This window comes from Cololabis saira, chromosome 6 (assembly GCF_033807715.1).
Source record: "Cololabis saira isolate AMF1-May2022 chromosome 6, fColSai1.1, whole genome shotgun sequence".
Lineage (NCBI taxonomy): Eukaryota > Metazoa > Chordata > Actinopteri > Beloniformes > Belonidae > Cololabis > Cololabis saira.
The window spans coordinates 19,632,812-19,658,656 of record NC_084592.1 but is presented as its reverse complement, the minus strand read 5'-3'; the positions used below and the strand labels follow the sequence as shown (position 1 = coordinate 19,658,656).

Sequence of the window (25,845 nt, the reverse complement as noted above, 5' to 3'; positions counted from 1 at the left end):
GCCATTCTCAGCAAACACACACACACACACACACACACACACACACACACACAAACACACACACACACATAATGTTGTTTCACTGTTGCAGCCCGATCCCAGCAACCTTCCCCCTGCCCTGAGGCAGAGAGCAGGAGTTTTTTGCACCGTTCCACCTGATGTGTCTCCTTATAAAGGAGGAGTGAGCATCTCAGAGTAATTCACTCTCTTCTCCCTGAACGACTGCTGCTGCTGCAGTCAGCGCAGCAGCTGGAGCCCACTGCCCACGCTCTTTTCTTTTTGTTGGTTTTTTTTGTCAGGTCTGAACTTGAATATATAGGACTCTAAAACAGAGGATTTTTAACTGTGAGTCAATTTGAAGTCAATGTCTCAGCCATTTTTCTAAGGAAACACATCCATATTTTTCGCTTACTTTGAACAAAAGTGTCTGTATCAGTTTGATTTATCATTACAACCACTTTTGTAAATTGTAACAGGGATTTTTCAATTGCTGTGACTTTTTTTTTTTTCAGGTGAGAGGATGTTCCCTTGTATTTTCTTGGTATTGCTGGTCACATCGGTGTCCAGCATCTGGGCCCAAGATCTTTATGAAGAAAGGAAAACATACAAGAAAGCCAAGGCCAGACCTCTGGCTGCAAGTATTCATGATGGACAAGGTGAGAAAAATCAGAAAATGAATGAAGAAGACACCAAACTTGTTGTAACCACCTTTTTAATCCTGCATGTGTTGTCTAAATTAACATAATACAGCACTATTTGGTGCACTGATTCTGCAACTATTCTACACCTTAGCAGCATGGATGCATTTACATGTGTTGGTTATTCATTGGCAAATATGTATAAAGCACATACTGACTCTGAGATTCTTTATTTGTGAACTCAGCCATCCTCGATGAAGACTGCAGCTTGGAGCTCTCCTTCCTCTTGGACAGTTCTGAGAGTGCGAAAGACAACCATGAGCAGGAAAAGCGGTTTGCGATGGACGTGGTGGACAGGCTGCAAGGTGCACGGCTGCAGACCGGCCGCAGCTTGCACTCAAAAGTGGCTCTGCTGCAGTACAGCAGCCACGTGATCACAGAGCAAACCTTCCGAGACTGGAGAGGAGCAGAGAACTTCAAGAGGCAGATATCCCCCATAGTCTACATCGGGCATGGCACTTTCACCACATACGCCATCACAAACATGACCAGGATCTTCCAGCAGGAATCCAGACCTGGGAGCGTCAGAGTCGTGGTGCTGCTCACGGATGGCGTTTCCCACCCAAGAAACCCAGACATTTTCTCTGCTGTTGCCGATGCCAAGAACCAGGGCATCAAATTCTTCACCCTGGGCATCACCCGGGCGGCCAATGAGCCAGCCAACGTGGCTGAACTCCGTCTGCTCGCCAGCTCCCCAGTCTCCCGCTTCCTCCACAATCTCCAGGACGAAGACATTGTAGAAAAAATCTTCACTGAAGTTGTGAGTGTCATACCGTGTCTTTCAGCAGGCGGCACACATGGAGAAAAGTGATGTGTTTGCTTTGAATATACGTCTCTTTAGAGTGAATTCATGGACAGACATGTTCAGGTATTTGTATAGAGATGGAGTGATGACAATACACAAGAGAAACAAATGAAAGAATGCAGACCTGGGTGTAAGCTGAACTCCGAGGGTCTTTTAAGATCTGCCTGAAATCTTGTCTGAGCAAACACTTGACATAATGTACCTCAATACTGAATCATGATGCTACATGTATCGCAGTAGTAGTAGTAGTAGTAGTAGTAAAAACATCCTTTTAACATTCTCTAATGTTTATTTACTTTTTTTCTGCAGACTGCCTTAGCTGATGAAGGAGTAAGTACTCATGCAATTACTATCTCATATGTTTGACATTTCATACAGTATAATTAGGTTTGAAAAATGATTTCCTTTCTTTCCGAAGTGCCCTTTGGCTCAAAGATGTGCTTGCGACAAAGGAGAGAGAGGTCCCAGTGGGCCCGCGGTGAGTATGTTACCTCAGTTCTGTCAAAGAAGTCTGGAACCAAAGAGTTGTTTCCTTTGAAGCTTCACGGATCTCTGCATCATGGAAGGCGCAGTGAAATCTTAAAATACTTAAAATAGTCCTAGTATTTCAAAAAAGGTTCAATGTGGAAGTTTTTTCAGACAGGATAATTGTTTTTGTATTTTTAATTTAGCTTACAGGCATTTGACAAGTAGAGGTGGTCCTGACCCCCCATTCTAGAGGCACATCCGTGGCAACAGGAAAGGTTAAACCTTGCGGCCCTTGTTACCAGGGAAATATATTACTCGTGACTTGTTGTGTCTCTTCGAGTTCATCCATGGAAACTAGTGTTTTTTATGCCTAGATTTGATACTTTGTCAATCATACATCTTGTATGCAACCTTGGCTGCAGGGAAAGTGCTTTGTGATGTTTCAGACACCCATCCATAATCAAACCTGTATTTATTGCCCTCTCCATCTCAGATAACAGACATCCCAGTTACGGGGAACCTCTCTGACAGACATCTGTGTGACCAGGTGCTTTCACCTCAGAGAGATTCCTCAGATTTTTACACTCAAACTGAGGGGCTCACATAATTGCTCTCATTATTTTAATGGCCACAAACTGGGGATTTGTGGCGGATAGCGACTGCTGCTCTCTGTCCAGGTGCGGCTCAGAGCAGTAACTCCTGGCCATATGGGCAAGATACCTCATGTCTCGTCGCTTCATCAGTCGCAAAGCACTGTCAGACACCAGGCCCCTGACCTCTTTCACTATTGTCAGTCTCCAACAATACCTGTCAAGAAAAAAAAGAAAAACTTTCACTTTGCTGAGACTTGTTCAAGACGAGCTTTGATTTAGAGGTTGTGGGTCAGAAAGGCATTTGTGAATGTCATTTTACTGCTTACTGACAAGAGAACAAAATGTCAAACACAGAAATGAATCAAATCTCAACTCAGATTTTGTGTCACACTCCAGGGGAAGAAAGGTCGTTCTGGTGAAGACGGCGCTCCAGGGTCTAAAGGGCTAAAGGTTTGTGTCTTTAACAAGCATGTGAGCTTGGAAACTCTCAGCTTGGAAGTTATTCGGTACTACCTGAGCATGTCACAGACAAATTCTTTGAATTCTTGTCGTTAATAACTTTACATGGAACTTCTCACAAGTTATCTTGTTCACTGCATGGTACATGATCATCATTAATTACATGCCTGTAATTTGTATCACAAAAAATAGTTATTTAAATCAGTTAAATATTGTATACTAAGTCGAGAAAATCTCCAAAACACAGAAGTCATATTGTCAAACTTTAAAGCTTCAAGTTTTAGCTATGCGTGTGTTACAATCAAAAACGTAATAATGGCCAATAACGTAATAACTGCCAATAACGTAATAATTTTGGCCATTTCAAATGTAATAAGGCCAATAGTGTAATAATGTGCCAATAATGTAATAAAACTTTTGAGCCAATAACGTAATAACTTTTTGCCGATAATGTAATAAGGCATTACATTATTGGCTGGTTATTACGTTATTGGCCTGGTATTAAAAAAATATTACAAAATTATTACATTATCGGCAAAAAGTTATTACATTATTGACTCAAAAGTTTATTACATTATTGGCACATTATTACACTATTGGCTTTATTACATTTGAAATGGCCAAAATTATTACATTATTGGCAGTTATTACGTTATTGGCCGTTATTACGTTTTTGGTTGTAACATGCGTGTCTTGTTTTGATTACACTAGAGTGAGTTAAGGCTCTGAAACCATAGGAAGATATGCAAGAACAACGTTCTTCCGCTTAGATGAATATTCTGCATCACATAATCTATAGATCTTATTTGTGAGCTCATGATAAAATCATGATCTGTAACATATACTGTATTGAGCACTAAAGGCTTAATGAGGCCATAGATCAAGTGATAAGTAGGCTACCGTTATTCCATAGACCTCTATAAAATCTAGGTGTTTTTGAGTCTCCCTCTGCTGGTCATTCAAAAGAATGCAAGTTTAAGGCACTTAATTGCTGCCTATGTAAATGTTTTACACTCAATCTAAATCAAATCAAATCAAACTTTATGTATATAGCACTTTTCATACACGAGAAACGCAAAGGGCTTTACATCATAAAATCCACATTTAACATAGAAAAACTCACACACTCATGGTTAAAAACACACATCTGGTCATTTTCACACACATCCTCACTTTAATACCCAAACAGCACACATATACCCCCCACATAGACATTAAAACATAATCACGAACATCACGAAAATAAAAAACATCATGAATAAATAAATACCTGGCTTGACGCTGAGGTGAGAAACGATATCTTGGGGATCCATCCTCACCAGGATCCCCCCCACCAATGACCAATGAGGGTGTCGCCACGGTAACCGCCCAGATCAGGGCAGGCCGGCGTCCACACCACATTCAAGGCTCCAGTGCAGGACTCCCCAATATCTCCGAACAGGGCGACCCCACGACAGCCACGACCCCACAGGGCGAGTAGGCAGAGTCCCCGGTGTGGAAGATCCTCACGAGGAAAAAGCCCTGGAGTTAACATATTAAACAGTAAAAATTACATTAAAATAAACCTAAAAAAAGAAAAAAAGTTAATATAAAAGAATAAATACATAATAAAATAATCGAAAAAATAAGTAGTTAAAATAATAAGAAATAACTAGATAACAAGAAACTAAACCACACTAATAAAATAAATTAAATTATGTTAAAAACTAAACTAAAAAGAAGGTCTTGAGCCTCTTTTTAAAAATGGCAACAGTCTCTGCGGCCCTGAGGTTCTCTGGTAGGCTGTTCCACGGATGAGGACCGTAGCCTAGTAGTGGAACGAGGTCTCGCCAAAAGTTTTTAATCTAACTTTAGGAACAATTAAAAGGCCCGTAGCAGAGGACCTCAGGGTCCATTTCGGGTCCATTTCTCCATTCCTCAGGGTCCATTTCGAAATTAGTATAACTATAATGAAATGTGTTGTTCCACTTCAAATATTGACTACCGGTAGTTTATATACGCATATATAAATACACTGTGTTTTTAATGCTGTTTGTATGGATAGTTTAATTAATTAATACGTTGCTATTCAAATGTGATGTCATCATTGGTCAAATACCTCATCACCCTCCTGACTAATCTTTCAGGACTTTTCATGCATGTATTGTTTTTGTTTTAAACATTTTTTATACTTTGCAAACTCATGTTAGCTAATGTAATGATTCAATTTTATTGTGTCAAACTAGGGTGAAGCAGGATTAAGTGGAATACCTGGGCGTGAGGGTGTTGAGGTAAATACCCCTACATGTGATTCAAATGATCAGAATATTCATTCTTGTTTCAGTTTTTTGCTAACACATGACATTTTAATCTCTTTTTTTATTGGCAGGGAAGACCAGGTTACACAGGAGAGAAGGTACTAAGATTGCTAGCAAATGAAGAAATGTTTTGTTGGAGACAAGTCAAACCTGATCAATAATTGGGTTGTATTTTCTTCACAGGGTGAGAGGGGGGAGTGTGGCACCCCAGGAATCAAAGGAGACAGGGTATGACAGCGATGCTGATGCTACACACACTTACTGTTGTATTTACTGTTTGAAGATTCCTTTATAGTGTCCATGCTGTATTTGAGTATTCAATGACATGATAGATGCATGATTTGTCTCATCTGTGCATCAGGGTCCAGAGGGTTCAGTTGGTACAAGAGGACTGAGAGGCCTGCAGGTCAGTAATAGTTCATGCATTTGTGGTCACAGTCATGAAACACAGTTTCTGTTCATGTGTTAGTAGTGTAGCAAAGCAAACCAACAGACTGCTTCAAAACGTTGCTTTGATTCAATCCCCCTCATGGTAATGCATGGGTTGTTCATATTTGGTGAGAAGAATTTTAATCTGATCACATCCCGCTAATCTTTAAAAGAACTCTGCCTTTAGATTTTGGATCATATGGATGCTTTTCAGATACATTTTGAAAGATCTTAATAAGAATGAATTACACTAATCCAGTCTTAAAGTAAGACACAAGGAAATTAGAAGGAATCCAAGCCTTTATGGTTGTAGCATAGCTGCCTGACTGGTTTTGTCTGGTTTTATGGATAGGTATAGATGAGTATTATCTGCATACTACCAAAAATGAATATCATGCTGCCTAATAACACTACCTTATAGACGTGAAAACTGTTAGGTCCAAGTACAGGACCCTGTGGAACACAATGACTAACTCTGGTGTGTGAGGAGGATTCTTCTTTCACATAAACAAGCTGGACTCAAACTTAAACAACCATATGACTATTCCATAATCTCTATAACATGTTCAAGGGTTGGTAACAGAATAGTAACAGGACGAGCATAAATAACAGTTCACTCTCTGGCCCCATGAGGAGATTGTTGATAACTTCTCCCAGTTTTTTAGACACTTGTTCACACAGCACAGCACAGCTCTTCAGTCTGGTTTAGGACAAGGATTTTACCGGGCTATTGCAACACCGTCACTGTTTTGTTTTGCATCTGCTCTGAATTGATTTGTTCTCTTGGGATCCTGTTGCATGACCCAAGCTTCCGATGTTCAATGCCAAACATCTCCACCTTTATCTTATTTATCCACAACAACATTTCTGAAGAACAACACTACCCCAGGCACCTTCTGGTTTATTCAAATGTAATGTTGAAAACATTTTTGTGAAGTCCCTTTTTAGAACATTTCCGCTGTTTTTTTTTATTATTATTTTACTGCCATGTACATCGGCATTTAAATTCCTATTTGAGCCACACAGAGTTTATAATAGAAGCAGCTGAGTCTTTTTTTAAGCTTCTCTGAGCATTACATCATCTGATTTTGGGGGGAAATTGCTGGGCACCATCTTAAATTGTCCTTCATTTGAGAATGATTTTTTTTACTGTGAAATTATTGACTGTAAATTATTTGGAAATTGTGTTATAACTCTTCCTAGGTTGATTGGCAGCAACAAATTCTTCTCTAGGATAATTGCTGATGTCTTTGATTCTGGAAATTGTGTTAAAACATTGCTCAATACTTCTGCTTTTGAGGAGGTGATCACACCTGCATATGATCAGTTAACCCAGTGGATTTAATCTGCAGCGACTGGCTTGAATTATACTCTTAAATCTTTTGAAAACAGGAACGATACACAAACAAACTGTTTTAGATTGTTATTTTTGAATGAATACGAATTAAATGTGATAGCTTTTAGATTGTTCTTCATCTGAGCTGCATTTAGCGAATTTTAAGACCCAGTAAGAACTAGATGGTGTTCTCATAGAACTGAAAGGGGATGTACTTTCTTGTTAACATGACTGTGTATAACTAGAAAAAACAACTGAATTATTCTTTGCTTACTGTATATTGATTGTGAATACCAAACACATATAAAAGAAAAAAATACACCACTTCATGTAAGTTTTAACTAATCCATACACACCTTTCTGGACAATTATGCCTGTTTCTATATAAACGACTATGATTTTTGTCCCCAGGGCTTTCCCGGACCACAGGGAGACATCGGACCCGAGGGCCCTCAGGGGAAGCAGGTCAGCCCCATTTTGACAACTTTTACTTAAGTCATCATGCACATCTGCTGGGACCTTTACATTTCCTCTTATGATAAGTTTGAACAAGAGTTTGGAGCTTCATCACCTCCATGTCAGCCCTACAGCGCTGAAACCTGCCGGCTAATAAACGGGTGATGAGCCAAAGTCTGTAGAATCCTTACTATTATTCATTCATTCAAAAAAATATCTCGCAACTGTTTCTCCTAAAGACCTGTATTGTGTATCTAAATACATACTGAGAAGTGCCCTACAGAATTGTCAAGCTGTCTAACACGGCAGTTAATAATACACATGTCTGCAATGTTTCATCATGTCTGGACCTGAGGGCAGTATTTATAAAGGCCAGCTGGAGTCTTGGTGGTCTTTTTGCCATAATTTATGCTCACTCACTCGAAAGGAATATTCCCATAGAATGATACTTGTTATGTTTATTTATGTAACACATAGATATATACATTATTTATATATAATTCATCAATTTCACTTATATTTCGCAAACTGGCTAAACTAAACATAACTACTTATGACATTATTTATGGTGTCTTTTTGTTGTATTTTCTTATCTATATAGAGATGTAAATCCCAAGCCATAAAAGTGTAATTAGCCCTACATTTTATGTAGATCAGTTGTTTATAATCTTCTTAGACCTTTATGGATTAGACATTTGATAGATTTGATCTTCAGTAGGATTTTTAAAGAAGCATCCCACTTGCTTGTGCATATGTTAGTGTCTGCACAATTATATTTATCTTAGGGGTATTTGTCCATGTAATGCTTTAAAAACAATGACATAATCCATTACATGTTTTAATGATGACATTAGCTTAATCTATTTTTATCAATAATTGAATCTCCAGTGCATGTGAATGTCAAAGAGGTCACATGATGATTTTTTGAAAAATATATTTTTCCTTTGTTAGTAACTGAATAATTTGCGGACACATTGTAAACAGACACCGAATTTACAAAATCCAAAGTCTACGACATCCTCTCCTGAAGCAAATGCAGCCCCTGAACTGCTGGAAATATCTCTAAAGCAGATCCAACAGCTGCAGACCTGCCACAAAAGCAGGAGCGGTGAACACGCTACACACACAGTGGGATATCCAAAAACAAGAGCAGATGGGCAAAATGGGGAGGAGGACAAATGGACAGGCAAAAACAGGAAGAGACGCATGACGCATAACAGTAAGGTACAACAAGAAAACAGGGCCACAATAATCAATAGAGGCTCCAAGAGAAAGAGACAGGGAGGGAGGGATGCAACTGAACACAGAACAGAAACTCTTACAAATAACAAAACAAGAGGACCAAAAATCTTTACAAAATCCAGGACATCAACAAAATATTACCCCTGAAACTGCAACATTAAAACAGAAAGCCTCAACCATGCACTTGAAGCGCTTGTGTACAAGACTATAAAAGACCAGCCAAGTGCATCCCCTGCTGGTTTGTGGTCTTCTCCTTTGAGGTTTGGTAGTTTTTCACATTCAAATTTGGATCTTGGATCAGTGAATCAGAACATGCATACACACAGGATAGCAACTTCTCTATGACAAAGGTAGAGTGTTTGACGATATGAGAAATTGGTGGGCATCGGTAGCCAAACATTTCTGATACAAGGTCATAAAATGTTCTGCAGCAACGCATACGAAGACCAGTGTACAATATGAGACCAAGATTGTTTTTAATATCAAAGCATGTAAACTCTCAGAATAAAAGTCCAAAATAACACTATAAACATGTAAATAAGCAGAAAACCTGTTTTTTCTTATTATGTGTGTGATTACAGGGTGAACGGGGCCCAACCGGCCCTCCAGGAATCCAGGGGGAAACTGGTATTGGACTTCCTGGATCAAAAGTATGTTATGTCATACATTGTATTTTAGATAATTTACTGATTTAGAAATTGATCTGTGATTAATTCATTCGTTTTGCATTCTAAAGTTAAAGAGACGCTTCTGTTTTACTCTGCAGGGTGACATAGGATTCATGGGTCGATCGGGCCCTCCTGGTCCTCCAGGAGTGGGTGAACCTGGCTCTCCTGTAAGTTCAGGAGCATTTGAGTCTTTTGGATTGCTTTGATCAACTGAGGGCCAATATTTTTGTCTGAATATTACTTTTTTTTGCGTACCCTCTTTGTATTTTTTTATAGGGACCTCAGGGACAACAAGGTGTTCAAGGAGAAAAAGGACCCCAAGGTGAAGGGTTTCCTGGACCAAAGGTTAGTTGAGAAAATTCACTTGAACAGTAAAGACATTTTTCAATTTTAATATTAAATAAAAATGTTAATATTATACATAATGTAAAAGTTACAGGACTCTTACAATCAAACCCTTACCAAACAAGGTCAGACACTACTGACTCACATTTCTAGTTTATGCAATCAAAGGTATATTATTGTGCAAAATAATGAAAAAATAAAAAGGGTGTTTTCAACTTTCTGTCAACCTTTACTCATTTTCATTGTAAGATATCAAACATCTCAAAGTAAATCAGCTGCAAATGATCTTTACAGGTAATCACTGTAAAAAACTGAATTATACTAATATTGTTATTACGATACAGCGAATAGCTCTATCAAAGAAGAGGTTATTTGTAAACTAGACCCAGAAAAGACGCCATTTTCTCAGAGCTCATTTAAATTGGTCTGAGGGGAAATGGAAATCTACAGAGGAGACAGATGACTACAGAGGAGAGGAATCATCAGGTTGTTATCAGCACTTAATTAATAAGCCTGCATCTCTGATGGGATGGTGTTGGATCAGTGCCTGTGGTGTGAGCAGCTTCCACATCTGGAAAAGGCTTTAACTATACATAAAGGTATTAGAGCAACATATGCTCCCACCCAGATAACATCTTGTTATGGGACGGGCTTGCATATTTCAGCAGGATGATGGTATAAGACAAACTGCATCCATCATAACAGCATGCAGTATGTTGCTGCCATCAAATTCAAAATGAGCAAATATTTCCATTAGATGGCAAAACACCTCAGTTCCAGTTGATATGTTGTATTCTCCTGGGAATAAGATATGAAATATGGGTTTCCTAAAAGTTTCACTGTAATTGGTGTTGTAAAATTCAACTTTACCTTTCAGTCCTTAACCAAAATAGCTTTCATATTGCTACTTTCACTTTTAAATTCAGGACCTGCTTACATAAATATCACATGATACACTAACTAGATCCAAATGGAGAGATATTCGTCACAGTTAAAGGAGCTGTATGTAAGAGCAATAATAAAACGAATCATAAAATGACCCCGATATGTCAACAGACATTTAAAAATCATGTTCATTTCAAATACTTATGTCACTGACAACAGCACTCAAGCCAGGATATTCCAGTTTAAAAAGAGGAGTTGCAGCCCTCAACTGATGTTTATGTTGTCATTTTTTGTTTTGGCCTGAAGCTCCACCCTCCACCTATCTCCCAATCACCAAGTCAGTATTGTTTCTGAAGCTCCACCCTCCACCTATCTCCCAATCACCAAGTCAGTATTGTTTCTGAAGCTCCACCCTCCACCTATCTCCCAATCACCAAGTCAGTATTGTTTCGGCATCCGGGTTGCCAGCTCGGCTCTAATTATCGCAGCCATGGCAGCCTACGTTCCTGCTGCATTCTGCAGCCAACCTGGCAACCTCTGGTCGGGGGGAGGAGGGGCAGGGTACACGCCGCTCAACAATATTTTGAAAGTGACTGCAGTACCAGTTTTGGCCATTTCTTACAGACAGCTCCTTTAATATGTGCAGATTCCACCGCTGATACCTATCAAACGGGCATATTTTCGTCTGAATATACCTACCATGGGCCATGAACCAGTTCAGTCCATACAAACCAGCCTCTGTTCTAGCTCAGTGACTCACAACCAGAGGTGGGTAGTAACGAGTTACATTTACTCCGTTACATTTACTTAAGTAAGTTTTGGGAAATTTTGTACTTTTAGGAGTAGTTTTGAATCACTATACTTTTTACTTTTACTTGAGTACATTTGTGAAGAAGAAACTGTACTCGTTACTTTTCTTTTATCCCCTCCGTGTACGTGTCAATCTCATGACATCACTGAGTGATTCTTTGGGAAAAATGTTTGTTTTTGCATGTTTTGTCACACAGACTCAAACACACACACACACACACACACACACACACACACACACACACACACACACAGAGTTTATATGAGTTCATGGGCTTGTTCTAGTTCTGCCTGCGGAGCCTGGTTAAAAAAGAAAAGTACAAAGGCTTGAAATTTTGTGCTACTTGTGCTTAATTTTTTTTTTATTCTGTTATTATTTTATTTATTTTATTATTTATCAAAGTACTTGAATTTACTTTAAGATTAGTTTAATTTAAGCTATTTTTTTTTTATTAATTTTAATTAATTGTATTATTTTATTGATTGAATTTGCCTGAAGATGATTATTTTGTACTTTTGTCTGTTTGAATGGTTGTGTTAAAAAAAAAAATCAGACATTACTCAACAGTTAAGTACTTGAGTAGTTTTTTCACCAAGTACTTTTTTACTTTTACTCAAGTAATTATTTGGATGTCTACTTTTTATTTCTACTTGAGTCATTCTGAAGTAACAGTACTTTTACTTGAGTTTTTTGGCTACTCTACCCACCTCTGCTCACAACTCAGGCGTTCGCTCAAGTTAAGTCTCCCCAAGTTGTAACACATTGCCCTATGAAAGACACAGATGACATCAGGATTGGGATTCAATTAAAACATGCATGACTGGCCACAAGGCTGGTTTCACTGTATAACGGAAAAGATACCATCTAATCTGATGAAAGTGGAAGACGCAGCATTAATATCTTCCTTCTCTTGATGGTTAGTGCAGATTTTGTTGGTACATTTCGCAATAAAACCAGCATATATTTGTGTTTGATGAAGCCTCTCTGTAAAGAGATATGATTGTACCTGTAAAAAAAAAACAGATAAAATCTAATTTCCTCAGGCAACTTCACATCTTTAACCTGAGCCAGATGTCCTGCTGAATTCATAATATTGTAAAATTAGGTTTGTCATGACCAAACCCTTTCCATACCTTAATTTAATAATATCCTGGTGCTGAACAAGGTTTCAAATTGATCAACTCAAGAAGAGTCATGGAGTCAAAAATACACAGTCATTGTTGTTGCATAGGATCATTTTGTATCAAGATCAACAAGAGCCAACGTGTTGTTTTTTCTCCATACTCTCTTTGCTAAAAAACAATACAGATCTGACTATGATCTAATCTGAAGCAGCTGTGAAATAATGCAAAAAACAGAGTTAACCTGGTTTTGTTCCACAGGGGGATCGGGGGCTCCCAGGACAGAGGGGGGTGAGAGGACAGCAGGGTGCAGGCATCAAAGGAGACAAGGTGCGTTGTAAATTAATTTTGTGGGTGGAATACACCTCAACATGTGGACAAGAAAGGGTCTTATGAAACTCAAATGTTCCTCTGGGCTATAATTATAGTGATGTCGCTCTATAACATTAAACTGAGAAAGATGTGAAGGGACGGCCATGTAAATAAAACATCTGGTTACTGGGAGAAAATGAAAGGCAATACTCAAGTTACACTTTGAACCATTATACTTGTATTCAGAGGTAATTAACTTTATACATACATACATGAAAGCTGTTTTGTTGCACCTATTTTGGCATGCATGTCTAAATAGTGAACTGAGATAGTGGTGGTTCTAAACTTTCTGTGGTGTTTTACTTTCAGGGTGAATTTGGGCCCCCAGGTCGTCCAGGGCCAGTTGGACCAGTAGGCGTGGGGATACAGGGAGAAAAGGTTAATCCAATACTTTTAAACAAATACTACTTGAATTGTTTAATTCCTGTGACATACAAGTTGAAACATAAATAAGCTAAAGTAGCATGTTCTGCATCGATGAACCTCAAATCAATATCATTTTGCAGGGAACTGAGGGACCACGAGGTCCACCAGGTATCAGAGGGATTCCAGGAGAAGGCTTACCTGGATCTAAGGTTTGTTTAAAAAAAAAAGACAAAATTACTGTTGAAACGAGATAATGGTCATCTTTATGAAAATAATTTGATTCCAGGTTGATCTGGACTTGTAATTGTGCCTTGTTATGTAACTTCATAGCAAGAAAAGTCCCAAGCAGAAGTCAGACAAGTTTGGTTTTTGTTTGATTTACCTTAGAGAGGACAGAAAGCGTGACAAAGCAATCAAAGATACAATAAAAATATATGATGCACAAATGTGCACAAGGTAAAGTATGTTAATATTAAAAGGTGCTATCAAAGCTGGAATATTTATGTTCTAACCCAAAACGGTAACTGTTATTCTGTTGATAGGGTTATCCAAATTAAAAAAAAAAGCTAAACAAGTTCCTAACTGGAATATCAACTCATTTGTTGCAATATTCTCTTGTGTTTCCAGGGAGACCAAGGCTTTCCGGGAGAGCAGGGAACTCCAGGAGATCGAGGAATAGGTGAACCTGGCCCAAAAGTAAGAGAAGTGATTTCCTGAAAAAAATGTCAAAATGGCCTGTAGTTTACATTGCATGAAGAGAGTACTGTTGTATTTAATCTATCAAAAATCAAAAACATCTGTCTCATATATCTTGCAGGGAACACCTGGAGAAGTGGGACTAGCTGGTTTGCCTGGTCTTCCAGGAGAAGATGGAGCTCCAGGACAGAAGGTGAAATCTATGACGCCAAACCCGCCACTTCGTCAGCATCTTAGCAATGCCAGACCTTTAACTTTTCTTTATCCATGGCCTTTTAAAAAACCTTAACCATAACCTTATTATTTGCTTCTATAAGGGGGAGCCTGGTTTATCTGGTTTAAGAGGCCCTGAGGGAGCACAAGGAATCGGTATCCAAGGGGAGAAAGTATGTTTTCCAATAAATATTCTTATCTAGTTTACAATTTACAATAATCTCCAATGTTACTCTGTTTGTGATGATGCTTGTGGTGCCTCCTCACAGGGTGATCAGGGTCTGAGGGGCATCCGGGGACTACATGGGCCTCCTGGGATCTCAGGACCTTCTGGTCCAAAAGTAAGAACTGATAAATCCAGTAGAAAAAGACAATATTGTATTATTGTGCTTCAATGCCTGTATGTGTTGAATTATTAGTAGCTTCTATGCTTTATCCGCTCCTCCATTTACTCTGTTATGATGTTTGTTAAAGATTTATACCATACCAACCTTATCTTATAATCACTGCCAAAAAATAGAGCCTTCCATGGGCTGTTATGACTAAAGAAAGACATTAATTGGATCTCAACGTTCTCGCACAATGTTATTTTGAAGGGTGAACGTGGGATTCCAGGACCACAGGGCATGTCAGGGCAACCAGGACGGTCCATTTCAGGTCCAAAGGTAAAAAACACTAAATAAACTTGATCATTAAACTGTCTTTTAACACATATCTTGGCAGACCGCCGGGAGTTAAATAGTCTGATGCAATGCAATGCATCTAAAAGCTGTTGGCACAAGTCACCAGCATGCATTTGTTTTCTCACATAAGGGTGACGCTGGTTTTGCTGGACCCCCTGGTCCTATTGGGGAAACAGGCCTTGGATTACCCGGTCCAAAGGTAAATGTGGTCAATCGTCATCTTACGTGTTTTACATTTATTTATAACAAAAACCTATTTATATGCAACTGTGTGCAGATGGTACATCAGTGAATTTTGTTTTACCAGGGTGATCGTGGCCTTCCGGGTTCAACGGGTTCACTTGGTCCAAAAGGAGAAGGCATCCAAGGCCCTGTGGTTTGTATCATCAAAGCAAACTTAAAAAGTGATCTGTTTTAGCACATCTTAAAAATCTGTGAGGATTACATTTTATAAAAGATGACTAAGATTAAAAGCAGTCCTGTTCTGTTTCCAGGGTCCTCCAGGCCTGCCAGGCTTGCCGGGTGAGCCCGGTCCAGAGGGAGTGGGAATTCCTGGCCCTAAGGTTTGTCTTTACAGGATTTTCTGTTGGTTATGGATATGGATGTATGGGAATGCTCTTTTCAGAACGTTATGTCTGCTCTAGGGAGACGTGGGCTTCAGAGGACTGCCAGGTTTGCCAGGTCCCCCGGGAGAGGGCTTACAAGGGCTACCAGTAAGAATGATCACCAACTATTTAGTTTGATCTAATTACGATCACATATTCACATCTGAATCATAGTCAATAACAATTTTGACAGCAAGTTTGGATATTTAATATTCATGCATATGTATCTAAAAGTCCACTTGTGTAAGTAAACTGTAAGTTTTCACATTCATTCATCAATAATAACTTTAATCATGTCTTTCAGGGTAACCTGGGGAGGGCAGGACCTCCTGGTCCAACTGGACCTCCAGGAGAAGGTATTCAAGGTCCAAAGGTAAACCACTGTTTAGTATTGGAGGTGCTAACATGTCACAGGCTAAAAACATCCTGCCAAAACATAATGGAATTTTTTGTTTATTTGTTTGTTTGTTTTTAAGTTTGGAAGCTTTCTGTATGAATCCATAAATCTGAACTCTAATTTTAGGGTGCGCCAGGATCTCAAGGAATGACTGGGCCAAGAGGACCTCAGGGAGATGGACTCCCTGGACCAAAGGTGATTGATTTATATGTGTCGTCTGAATATTATACTTCTTATGATTTAATTGATCTATTGCTGAAAAAACTGATTTGTGTTGCAACAGGGAGACCGTGGTTTGCTGGGTGAGAAGGGAATAAAGGGTATAAAAGGAGACTTGGGCGATCATGGAGTCCCTGGAGAACTGGTAAAATAAATAAATTGTTTTTAAAGAAGTGACAGATACTACACTACACTACACTACATCCGATCTCTTTGCTGCATGTAAACATACTTTACAAAGTGTTTAAGAAGTGTGTGCAGTGCATGGCTACTTAGTACACTGTTGAATGGGCTGCATGATCAAAATAAAGAACATTTTATTTTTACACCATGACCATCATGAATATACAAACTTTCAGGGGAGACCAGGAACGAAGGGAGAACCAGGACTGACAGTGAGTTTACCAAATCAACAAATGTTTGACCAATTAAAAAAAATGAAACTAAACTTTCACCTAATTTCAGTTCCTTATGTTTTTCAGAGAGAAGACGTTATTAAGCTCATCAAAGAAATATGTGGTAAGATGAGTTCCTTATCAGAGCCGGTCAAATTATTTTTATTTTCTTCTTTTTGTTTTTGAGTTAAGCACCCAACTCCACAACTCTGACCATCTCCAAAATATAAAGATTTTGTAAACATAATTAACATTGTTTGTATCTGAGAACATAATCAAGCATATGTGGATAAGGAGAGGCCTTTCCCTCCTTTTCCACATGAAAGACATTTACAACGTTATTAGCATCAACTGTGGTCTTGTAGAACCACATGTTTGATTGTTTATTGTGTGTTTGCGTGTGCACCTCTCAGTTAGTAAGTCATGTTCACGTATCAAGCTCCATTAATGTTTTCCAACCATTAACAGCTGGTTCATTAGCTGCTAATGCTGTTTTTTTTTGGCAAACACCAATGTCTATAAACAATGTATTAAACAGGGCAGTAAAGTTGGCTTTGATCCAATATGAGCTAAAGATACTAAATCGCACCCTAGAGCTTCCCAGAGCTAGAAATAAAAGTGGTATTTTTCAGTGGAATTGTCTCGATAAAAAAGAAAAAAAAACAAAGAAAAACACTAAGTGATTCATTGTCGGATCAAAACATGAATTGGCACATGTTTAGACCAACATCAAATACGATAAAGAGCAGAACAGCAACAAAGTTTCATTGTACCTTATTATTTTCAGGATGTGGCATCAAGTGCAAAGAAAGGCCGATGGAGCTTGTGTTTGTCATCGACAGCTCGGAGAGCGTCGGCCCCGAGAACTTTGAGATCATCAAAGACTTTGTCACAAGGTTGGTGGACAGGACCACTGTAGGACGCAACGCCACCAGAATCGGACTGGTTCTCTACAGTCTGGATGTCAGTTTAGAGTTCAACCTGGCCCGCTACACGAGCAAAGAGGACGTCAAGCAGGCCATCAGAAAAATGCTTTACATGGGGGAAGGCACCTACACTGGTACAGCTATTAGAAAGGCAACTCAGGAGGCTTTCTTCAGCTCTCGAACCGGAGTCACAAAAGTTGCCGTCGTCATCACCGATGGTCAGACGGACAAACGTGAGCCCGTAAAACTTGACATGGCTGTGAGAGAGGCTCACGCTGCAAACATCGAGATGTACGCTATAGGGATCGTGAACTCTTCCGATACTACGCAGGCTGAGTTCTTGCGAGAACTCAATCTCATCGCCTCTGATCCAGACAGTGAACACATGTACCTTATTGATGACTTCAATACCCTTCCAGGTAATAATCACAGTCAGATGTTGTAAACATTGTTCTGTCAGAGGTATGGGAGGAGAAGTATTAAAATGATTTATTGTTTTCTCAGCACTGGAGTCTAAACTTGTCAGCCAGTTCTGTGAAGATGAAAACGGTGCCCTTATTTACAATCAAATCACGAATGGACCCTGGAACAGCAACAATGGGTTTGTTCTGAATAAAATCAATCAGAATAATGCCAATGGCTACGACAGTGGCTATGGTCAAGGAAGTACTTACCAAGAGGAAATCCAAAATCGGAGACAAAGTAGCAGAGGCCGCGGGGACACGTTTACGCTACCCATCAGTGCTGATCGTCTACCTCTTCAGGTCTTCTGCTGTTTTATGTACACAATGACCTTTGAATTGTCTTTAGTTATTACAATTAATTTCATTCATTAATCATTTATAATGTTATCTTTTGACTATAGTTGTTGGAAGATGATGATGGTGAAGATTTAGACATAAAGGCCCACATACGGAGTGGTGTTGCGGGGTCTGTTGTCAACAAGACGAGATCGTCATCTCTTGACGGAGAAAGCTCCGTCTCCAGTGGGACAGTCTTAACATCTTCGTCAGCATCGTCACCACTGTCATCGCCATCCTTATCTACAACATCTTTATTAACACAAGGCTCAATTTTACCATCAAACCCTAAAAACTCAAAGCCTGTGGTGAGTCCAGCGCTGCCTAAAGGTGAGTACAGCACTCGTGATCGGAAGATTTTAAACTGAAAATGAATGCAAGGATCTTTTGTCCGTGTCAGTTATTACTGGAAAAACTGTTCTCAGCCATCACAGATGCTACAATAAACTTGAGTACACACATTCACCAAACTGCAATACTGGAAATTCACTTTCCTTTAACAGTGAATCACAGGGTTTTCCTGTGGAAATAGAGTCACATAAAATAAATCACACTATCTTTCAATTCTATTGCTTCATCTACCTGGGCTTGGAAATTAAAAGATCCAAACAGGCCTACAATTTGAATCACATGAATTTATTATGACATGAGCTCTGTACTCTGAAAACATAAGGCCACTTAGAGCAGAGCCTTATTTTTCTTTTGTTGATTTCAACTAGGAACCTTCAGGACAGAATTCTTGAAGAGGTTTTAAGAATAACAAAAACAAAAGGTTGACCAACACTTTATTGACTTAAAAGCGTTTTTAGGAAATACACTTTGCATTCGGTTTTTGTACCCTTCTAACCCTAAAGTCCCCAGACCTGGGGACATCGATAAGGGAATGCACGTATGAGCAAAACAGGCTTAGGGTTCAAAGGGTTAATCCATTTCTTTTCGCTCTGTTTGGGTTTTACAGGCTAATAGTTAGAACCTCTGCGCATATTTTCAACATTTTGAGAGTATTGGTTTTTATACAATACTACACTACTGATGGTACACGCACCGGTGATCTAGAAATACAACCCTGGTTGAGGTCAGCGGCACTCCATTTCCACTGTCATCGGTGTTGGCAAAGGTCCTTTTACTCCTAATGAGCCATCTGACAGCTTGCCAGAATATCTTTAAGGCTCCTTTGCATGCTTGAGCAACACCCCCCCCCCCACCAAAACTGATCAGTTGATACCTCAGGTTCTCTGCTAAGAGAATGTTGTGAATTTAATTATATAATTACAAAACCAATTATTGTTTGTTCTGGAAAAACATGGCATGTCTTGAGGTGAACCTGACTGTTTAGATCTCTCAATGAACGTTCAACATCGGACTCGTACCTCGCCAGTAAAGTAATGCTCCAGGTCCCAATAGCCAGTCTGAACTATCAGGTATCAGACAACCGAGACCTCTGCCTCAGGCTACCACCGACCCACATAGCATCAGACCTTCCTGGTCCCTTCTGCAGGTGGTCGGTCCACACGAGGGTGGTCCTATGAAGCACATTTGACTGCACCTGGCTGGATCACAAGGGCAAAGGCCCAACCATCAGGTGCTCACCTAAGCCCACAGATCTGTCTCCAGGCTAGAGCCCAGCCCTAAATCCAGCCAAGGTATCTCTCAAAGCTTTGCTGAAATCCCTTTGAGGGTTTTATGATTCACACTGGTGTCTGGTGCCTCGTTGGACTGCCGGATGGGGACTTAACATATCTCCTGGGCTCACTGAGACGCTCAAACTACAGATCCGCAGTAAGGTTGCAACTTTTGGAGGAACAGACAAAGCAATGCAAGAGAACTATTACGTAATTTTGTTTTTAATTTAAGAGAAAGATACATCACCTGATGAATATTTAGTGTCAACAGCAAAGCAAAAAGCACGAGCAAAGGTATTATGACTTCCTGCTTCTGAGGCAGAGGATTTTTAAGGTGAAGTTTAATTTTTAACATTTTTAAATCAACTTCAACTTAATCCCGTAAAGGAAATTATATCTTTTGCACTAAATTCACTAAAATGTACATGTTACTGCATACTTGTATGTAATCCTTGTTTAGTACACACATCTTTGGAAAACTGAGACCCCCTTTCTTCTACAGAGCTCCCTCCTATTGATCCCCGTTGTAAACTCACATTGGACCAAGGGACCTGCAGAGATTACGTCATTCGCTGGTACTACGACAAACAAGCCAACGCCTGCGCACAGTTTTGGTATGGAGGCTGTGGTGGAAATGAAAACCGTTATGAAACTGAAGATGAATGCAAGAAGGCCTGTGTTCTTTTCAGAAAAAGTAAGCTTCTTACTTATGTATTTATTCATTTATTTTACAGCAGATGCACAATTTTTCATTGTCTGAATGCCATACTTTGTCTTTTTCAGCTGCATAAATGGAGGGGAGACTCAGAAATCCTACAGTCACCTGCTTTAGTTCAATGATGCAATGTCACTTGTGTTCTGCAAATTTCATGCACTTTTGTCTTTAGAAACAAATGTATATCTTGGTAACATTTGAGGAAAGTTGACACATTGCTGGTTAAACCCAAGAAATGTTCAAACTTATTATTATCTTCTAAAGATGCAGACTGTTCTAGTTTTAAAAGGGAAACCTCAAAAAAAGAACCATTGAGGGTTTATCTGTGAATTGGATTTGGGAAACATTTCTTTTCAATGAAGCCATAGTGACATAATTAAAGCAGTCAAAGGGCCAAATGTTAGATAATTTTATTAAAACATGGGCACAGCAGCGGCCATCATCCCATTTTAAAAAAAAATCATAGACAAGCTTCTTCTATTTCCCAAGCTTCTACAACATTAGAGTTTTACAATTTCTTGCCAATCTGTGGAAGCTTGGCTGCTTGGTAAATATATTCTGCTTTGAAATTAGTTAGGAAGACATTTTCAGGGGTTATTCATCCAGGCATTATTCTTCTTTTCACATAGACAGAAGTCTTCTTTTCTTGGTCAAACACCTTCTAGATATACTACTTAAACACAACGACACTATGATGCTAAAATCAAGTAAAGCTATCAAGGAAAATTGCAGTATACATTGTAAACTGTTTCCACTTACCTCGAAAATCATAAAATAAATACAGATTAATTTTTGTGTTTTTATTTTCAAGTCAAGAGGGCAACATTGAAATGGTCCAGGGGCTTCGTATGGACTTATGGTTATATTTTCTCCATGAGTAAATCATTCTAATACCTCTTTGAGGTATGTTCTTTTTATAGTTTTATAGTCTTTTTGTAGTTTTATATGTTGATACGATGTGCTGAAATGTGTTTTTATTACTTCTGTGTGTGATTTTATTGTAAGATATTCTTTCAGTTTACGACTGGCAGCTGTAATTCAGGGCCTCTCTTTTTGGATGCTGCTTTCAGAGGCCCACTGCTAATATCATATTGTGATGAAGATTAAGGCTTTATCAATAGAATCAATTCCTGTTTGGTTGCTGTGTATATCTAAATAAATATGTTTGTTTTTTAGTTATTACAAATTTAAGATGGTTGTCTGTTCTTGTGTTTGAATTTACATTAAAGGTTTGTAGATATGTTTCTGTTCTTTTGTTGAATTCTTTACAATAAACTGAAATTAATTGTAAAGAATATAAACGATTAAACAAAAATTGTGAAAATTGTCATCATCCATCCATCCATCTATCATCAATACCTGCTTATTGCTGTTCAGGATCACAGGGGTCTGTTGGACCCTATCCAGTTCCCTTCGGTTTACAATTAGGGGTTCTCATATGCTCATATCATGTGTTTTTTTTTTGTTTTTTTTTGCATAATTCAATTCAATTTTATTTATAACAACACAAGTTGTCTATAGGTGCTTTGAATTATGCATTATGCATTTGCTAATGCATAAAATAAACAGATTATTGTATCAAGATTGTTTTTTAGAAAGTTTCAGCAACAGACAGACACAAATAATCCAAAACATATGAGTAGGTGGGCGGTGGAGGACAACAAGGGAAACTACAGTCTATAAACAGACCTAAAAATAAGCTGCATCAGGATTGTGTTTATCATTGTTTGTGGCAACAACTCGTGATGATGTCAAATACAGCACTGATAAAGTAACAAACTCTCAGCAGGTAGCATGGATGGAAACTCTGAGCCAGTAGTACCACTTCTAGGTGCAGAGGTGCTCCTTCACAGCGACATGTCTAATATCACATCATCTCTTGCTAACAAGCACTTCTGCCCAACTTTGGTGAGCCTGCCTGAAGTCTTTAATATATACTCCTGTATTATTCAAAATCCATGTAGAGATGTGCTGGAGTCCAATATGCTCATGCAGCTACATCTAAGAAATTTTTTTTTTTTTAAATCTTGTTTTTCTTTTTCTTTTTTTTTTTTTATTTGATATTTTCTGCTATCTTTTGAATGGTTTTACATAAAGAGTCATGGGTGGTGTCATCGGACTCGGTATTGAGTACTTGACCTTCATTGGCCTGAATTAGCCCCGCCCCTTCTTCTGATTGGTCAATATGTGATAGTTCCTATTTTCTGCCATAACTTTTGAATGGTTTGATATAGAGAGTCGTGGGTGGTGTCATCGGACTCGGTTTTGAGTCCTTCACCATATTGATGGAAATTGCACGCGCAAGAGCCCGTTCATCGCTGCTTGCAGCTTTAATTCATTTTGGTAATCTAAAAAAAAACAATAAAAATATTGAAAACAGAAACAAAATTCACGCTCCTCATAGTTGTCATGGATGTAAAATCAATCAATTGAGAGCAAAATGGTTCTTTAAAGAAGGCTGTCAATATGTCGATTTCTGCTCTTAACTTAGTGGTCAGTCAAAGAACTGCAACAAATGTAATTTTCGCATAAAAACCCAACCTGGAATTTAGACAGTAAGTGGTTGGATTCAAAGAGTTTTTATTAGATAAGGATATATTGAATGAACTAATGAAATAATCGGGACAAACCATGGCCTCGTTTGTCATACGTCATGTGATTTCCTCATAGGGGACACAAGTGTTCAATCAATGCTTCACCTGGTACGTGCTCGACACATGCAGGAAAGCCTTATTTCATTTTTCCCAACATTGGTGACAGGCAAGGTGCATTTCCACCCACTGAACTAGAGGTGGAAAATAGTGGATCAACAGATTGGAAGAAACAGAAGAAACTGAATTATTTCCATAAAACCTGTTTTCTTCAGATAAATCACTAAGTGCCTGTCTGTCATTGCCCTCTCATTCCAGTAATTCATGACACTCAGACTTAAGATGATTGCAATATATATATATATATATATATATATATATATATATATATATATATATATATATATATATATATATATCTCGTCATACAGGTAATGTGTGGCACGGTTCATTATGGCCTAGGACACATGGCCATTGTGCAGGGTCATTTGACATGCTCAAACCTTTTTTACTGGTAACAGTGCCATCTTCATCTGGAGCAGGTGTTGCTGTCTCGCTGGAGGTGCATGTTGAGAGAACTGACATGACAAAAAAACAAAACGTATATATGTTGTCATAAAAAATATTTAAATGGTATTGCATATTATAAATTTAAGTTAAATGTTTTGAACTGGGGCCAGTATCCCACTAGAGGTGGACGTTGACAGAGCTGATATGACAATAAAAAACACAACATGCAAAAAAATGGGTAAATGTTTACATAAATAATATTTGAAGGGCATGACATTTGTTATCAATTAAAGGGAAATGTATTGAACTCACAGGTATATATATATATATATATATATATATATATATATATATATACATATATATATGTGTGTATTTATCTCCAATCTTTTGGTTCTGCCCAGCATTTGACTTGTACCCACCTGTTTCTATATTTGCAAGATTGTCTGGCAGTGTCATTCATGTCCCAGTTTTCTTGCCATACTGAGACAGCAGATTGTTGATTGAAAACACCTGAGATAGCTTGAATGCAAAGAGCGTATAAAAACAGGATGCTGAGCTTTGATCCAGCATGAGCAGCATTTTATTTAGTGTAACCAGCTCTTTGAATAGTTCATTGGTTACTGTCAGGGCACTGCATCAGAATGGGTAATGGTTTGTCTTGTGTCTATTGGTGATTACTTGTAATTTGTTTATGTACAGAGACTTTTCTCTGTTTAAATTGCTCTTTGGTTGGTTTTTTTAATCTGATGACCACTAAAGCAGTTTCATTTCCTGTCTTCACAGCAAAGAAAGTGTTGATCGTGTACGCTCATCAGAGCTCTGCTTCATTCAGTGCTGCAGCTAAAGATGCGGCTGTGGAGGTCTTGACTGCTCAGGGCTGCACAGTAGAGGTGTCTGATCTGTATGCCATGAATTTTAAAGCCACTGCTACTGCAGAGGACATCAAAGGTAGAGGACAAACCCACAACTGGACTAAAAAAGTCTCTTAAGCTTACAATCAGGCTCTAATGAACCATCCACTGTTTCAGGAGATGTGAAGAATGCTGAAAACTTCCGTTATCTGGAGGAGACCAGACTGGCATTTGAGGAAGGGAAGCTGTCAGATGACATCACTAAGGAGCAATCGAAACTGACGGAGGCAGACCTTGTTATCTTCCAGGTAATCTGGGTGTCAGTCATGTCTACCCAATGAAGTAAACCCCTGTGCTTTACTAACTAGAACTTCTCTCTCCAGTTCCCCATGTACTGGTTCAGTGTTCCTGCAATCATGAAGGGCTGGATTGATCGTGTGCTCACAAGCGGCTTTGCTTTTTCTAAAGAGAAGCGCTACAGCCAGGGAGTGTTCAAGGTAAGGGTTGAACTGGGGTTTAAACTAGCTTTGGTATTTTTGTGCTGAACTCTATTTCTTGCAGGACAAGAAGGCCATGTTGTCCTTCACCACTGGGTCTCTTGAATCCATGTTCAGCTCAACTGGGATTAATGGAGACATGAACGTCACACTCTGGCCACTACAGGTACAAATGTGGAATGTTCTGGACTTCTCGTAGATCATCACATGACTAAACCTGCATGTTTATTTCTGTGCAGAATGGGATCCTGCACTACTGTGGCTTCCAGGTTGTGGCCCCTCAGGTCTTCTGGGCTCCTTCTTGTGCTACTCCTGAAGCCAGCAGCTGCATGCTGGAGGGCTGGCGCACACGGCTGCAGGGTCTCCTGGAGGAGAAGCCTCTGTCCTTCATTTCCTTGGACTGCTTTGATGACAAGGCTTTCCAGCTGAAGCCTGATGTACATAAGGAGCATGACAGCAAGGAGTTTGGGCTGACGGTGGGCATCCACCTGGGCAAACCACTCCCACCCCACAGCCAGATGAAAGCAGGGTGCTGAAATTGTAATTTAATAAAATATGGTTTGTTCTAACTTCAGCAATGGTTTGAAGTGTTTTTTTTTTTTTTGGGTGAACCTCAGTGCCTACTTAACCCATGTTGCCATCTCTCTGAAGTAACTCTTCCAATCAAAGTTTCTAATGGCTGCCAGAGTTTCAACATAGTCCCACACGACACTTCTGACTCAGTTACCCAAGAATCTGAAATATTTTGAATTACCAGGTTGAATATATCTT

At 39.0% G+C, this 25,845-nt stretch overlaps 2 protein-coding genes across 2 annotated transcripts; both read left to right on the top strand.

Annotated features, from left to right (window-relative positions):
- Positions 1 to 236: 236 nt before the first annotated feature.
- On the top strand, positions 237 to 21,854 carry col28a2a (collagen, type XXVIII, alpha 2a). The gene is made up of 36 exons (XM_061723548.1): positions 237 to 345; positions 513 to 656; positions 884 to 1,458; positions 1,813 to 1,833; positions 1,922 to 1,981; positions 2,961 to 3,014; positions 5,249 to 5,293; positions 5,392 to 5,418; positions 5,504 to 5,548; positions 5,682 to 5,726; positions 7,497 to 7,550; positions 9,365 to 9,433; positions 9,550 to 9,618; positions 9,728 to 9,796; positions 12,875 to 12,943; positions 13,295 to 13,363; positions 13,492 to 13,560; positions 13,979 to 14,047; positions 14,169 to 14,240; positions 14,365 to 14,433; positions 14,530 to 14,601; positions 14,857 to 14,925; positions 15,074 to 15,142; positions 15,251 to 15,319; positions 15,438 to 15,506; positions 15,588 to 15,656; positions 15,853 to 15,921; positions 16,072 to 16,140; positions 16,229 to 16,309; positions 16,524 to 16,559; positions 16,647 to 16,683; positions 17,347 to 17,904; positions 17,990 to 18,249; positions 18,351 to 18,615; positions 20,410 to 20,601; positions 20,691 to 21,854. The coding sequence occupies exons 2-36, from the start codon at positions 521 to 523 to the stop codon at positions 20,696 to 20,698; spliced, it is 3,678 nt and encodes a 1,225-aa protein (XP_061579532.1). The 5' UTR covers positions 237 to 345; positions 513 to 520; the 3' UTR covers positions 20,699 to 21,854.
- A 2,513-nt stretch (positions 21,855 to 24,367) lies between these two features.
- LOC133445587 (ribosyldihydronicotinamide dehydrogenase [quinone]-like) lies at positions 24,368 to 25,610 on the top strand. Its single transcript, XM_061722911.1, has 6 exons — positions 24,368 to 24,371; positions 24,510 to 24,674; positions 24,755 to 24,885; positions 24,961 to 25,074; positions 25,139 to 25,240; positions 25,314 to 25,610. The coding sequence occupies exons 1-6, from the start codon at positions 24,368 to 24,370 to the stop codon at positions 25,608 to 25,610; spliced, it is 813 nt and encodes a 270-aa protein (XP_061578895.1).
- Positions 25,611 to 25,845: the final 235 nt, after the last annotated feature.

Excerpts from the sequence above, each read along its gene's own strand:
- col28a2a (XM_061723548.1), top strand. The coding sequence starts at position 521 with ATGTTCCCTTGTATTTTCTTGGTATTGCTGGTCACATCGGTGTCCAGC. Across the intron at positions 1,982-2,960 it reads GAGGTCCCAGTGGGCCCGCG|GGGAAGAAAGGTCGTTCTGG; the intron begins GTGAGTATGTTA and ends GTCACACTCCAG. Across the intron at positions 16,141-16,228 it reads ATGGACTCCCTGGACCAAAG|GGAGACCGTGGTTTGCTGGG; the intron begins GTGATTGATTTA and ends GTGTTGCAACAG.
- LOC133445587 (XM_061722911.1), top strand. Across the intron at positions 24,886-24,960 it reads CAGACCTTGTTATCTTCCAG|TTCCCCATGTACTGGTTCAG; the intron begins GTAATCTGGGTG and ends TTCTCTCTCCAG. Across the intron at positions 25,241-25,313 it reads TCACACTCTGGCCACTACAG|AATGGGATCCTGCACTACTG; the intron begins GTACAAATGTGG and ends ATTTCTGTGCAG.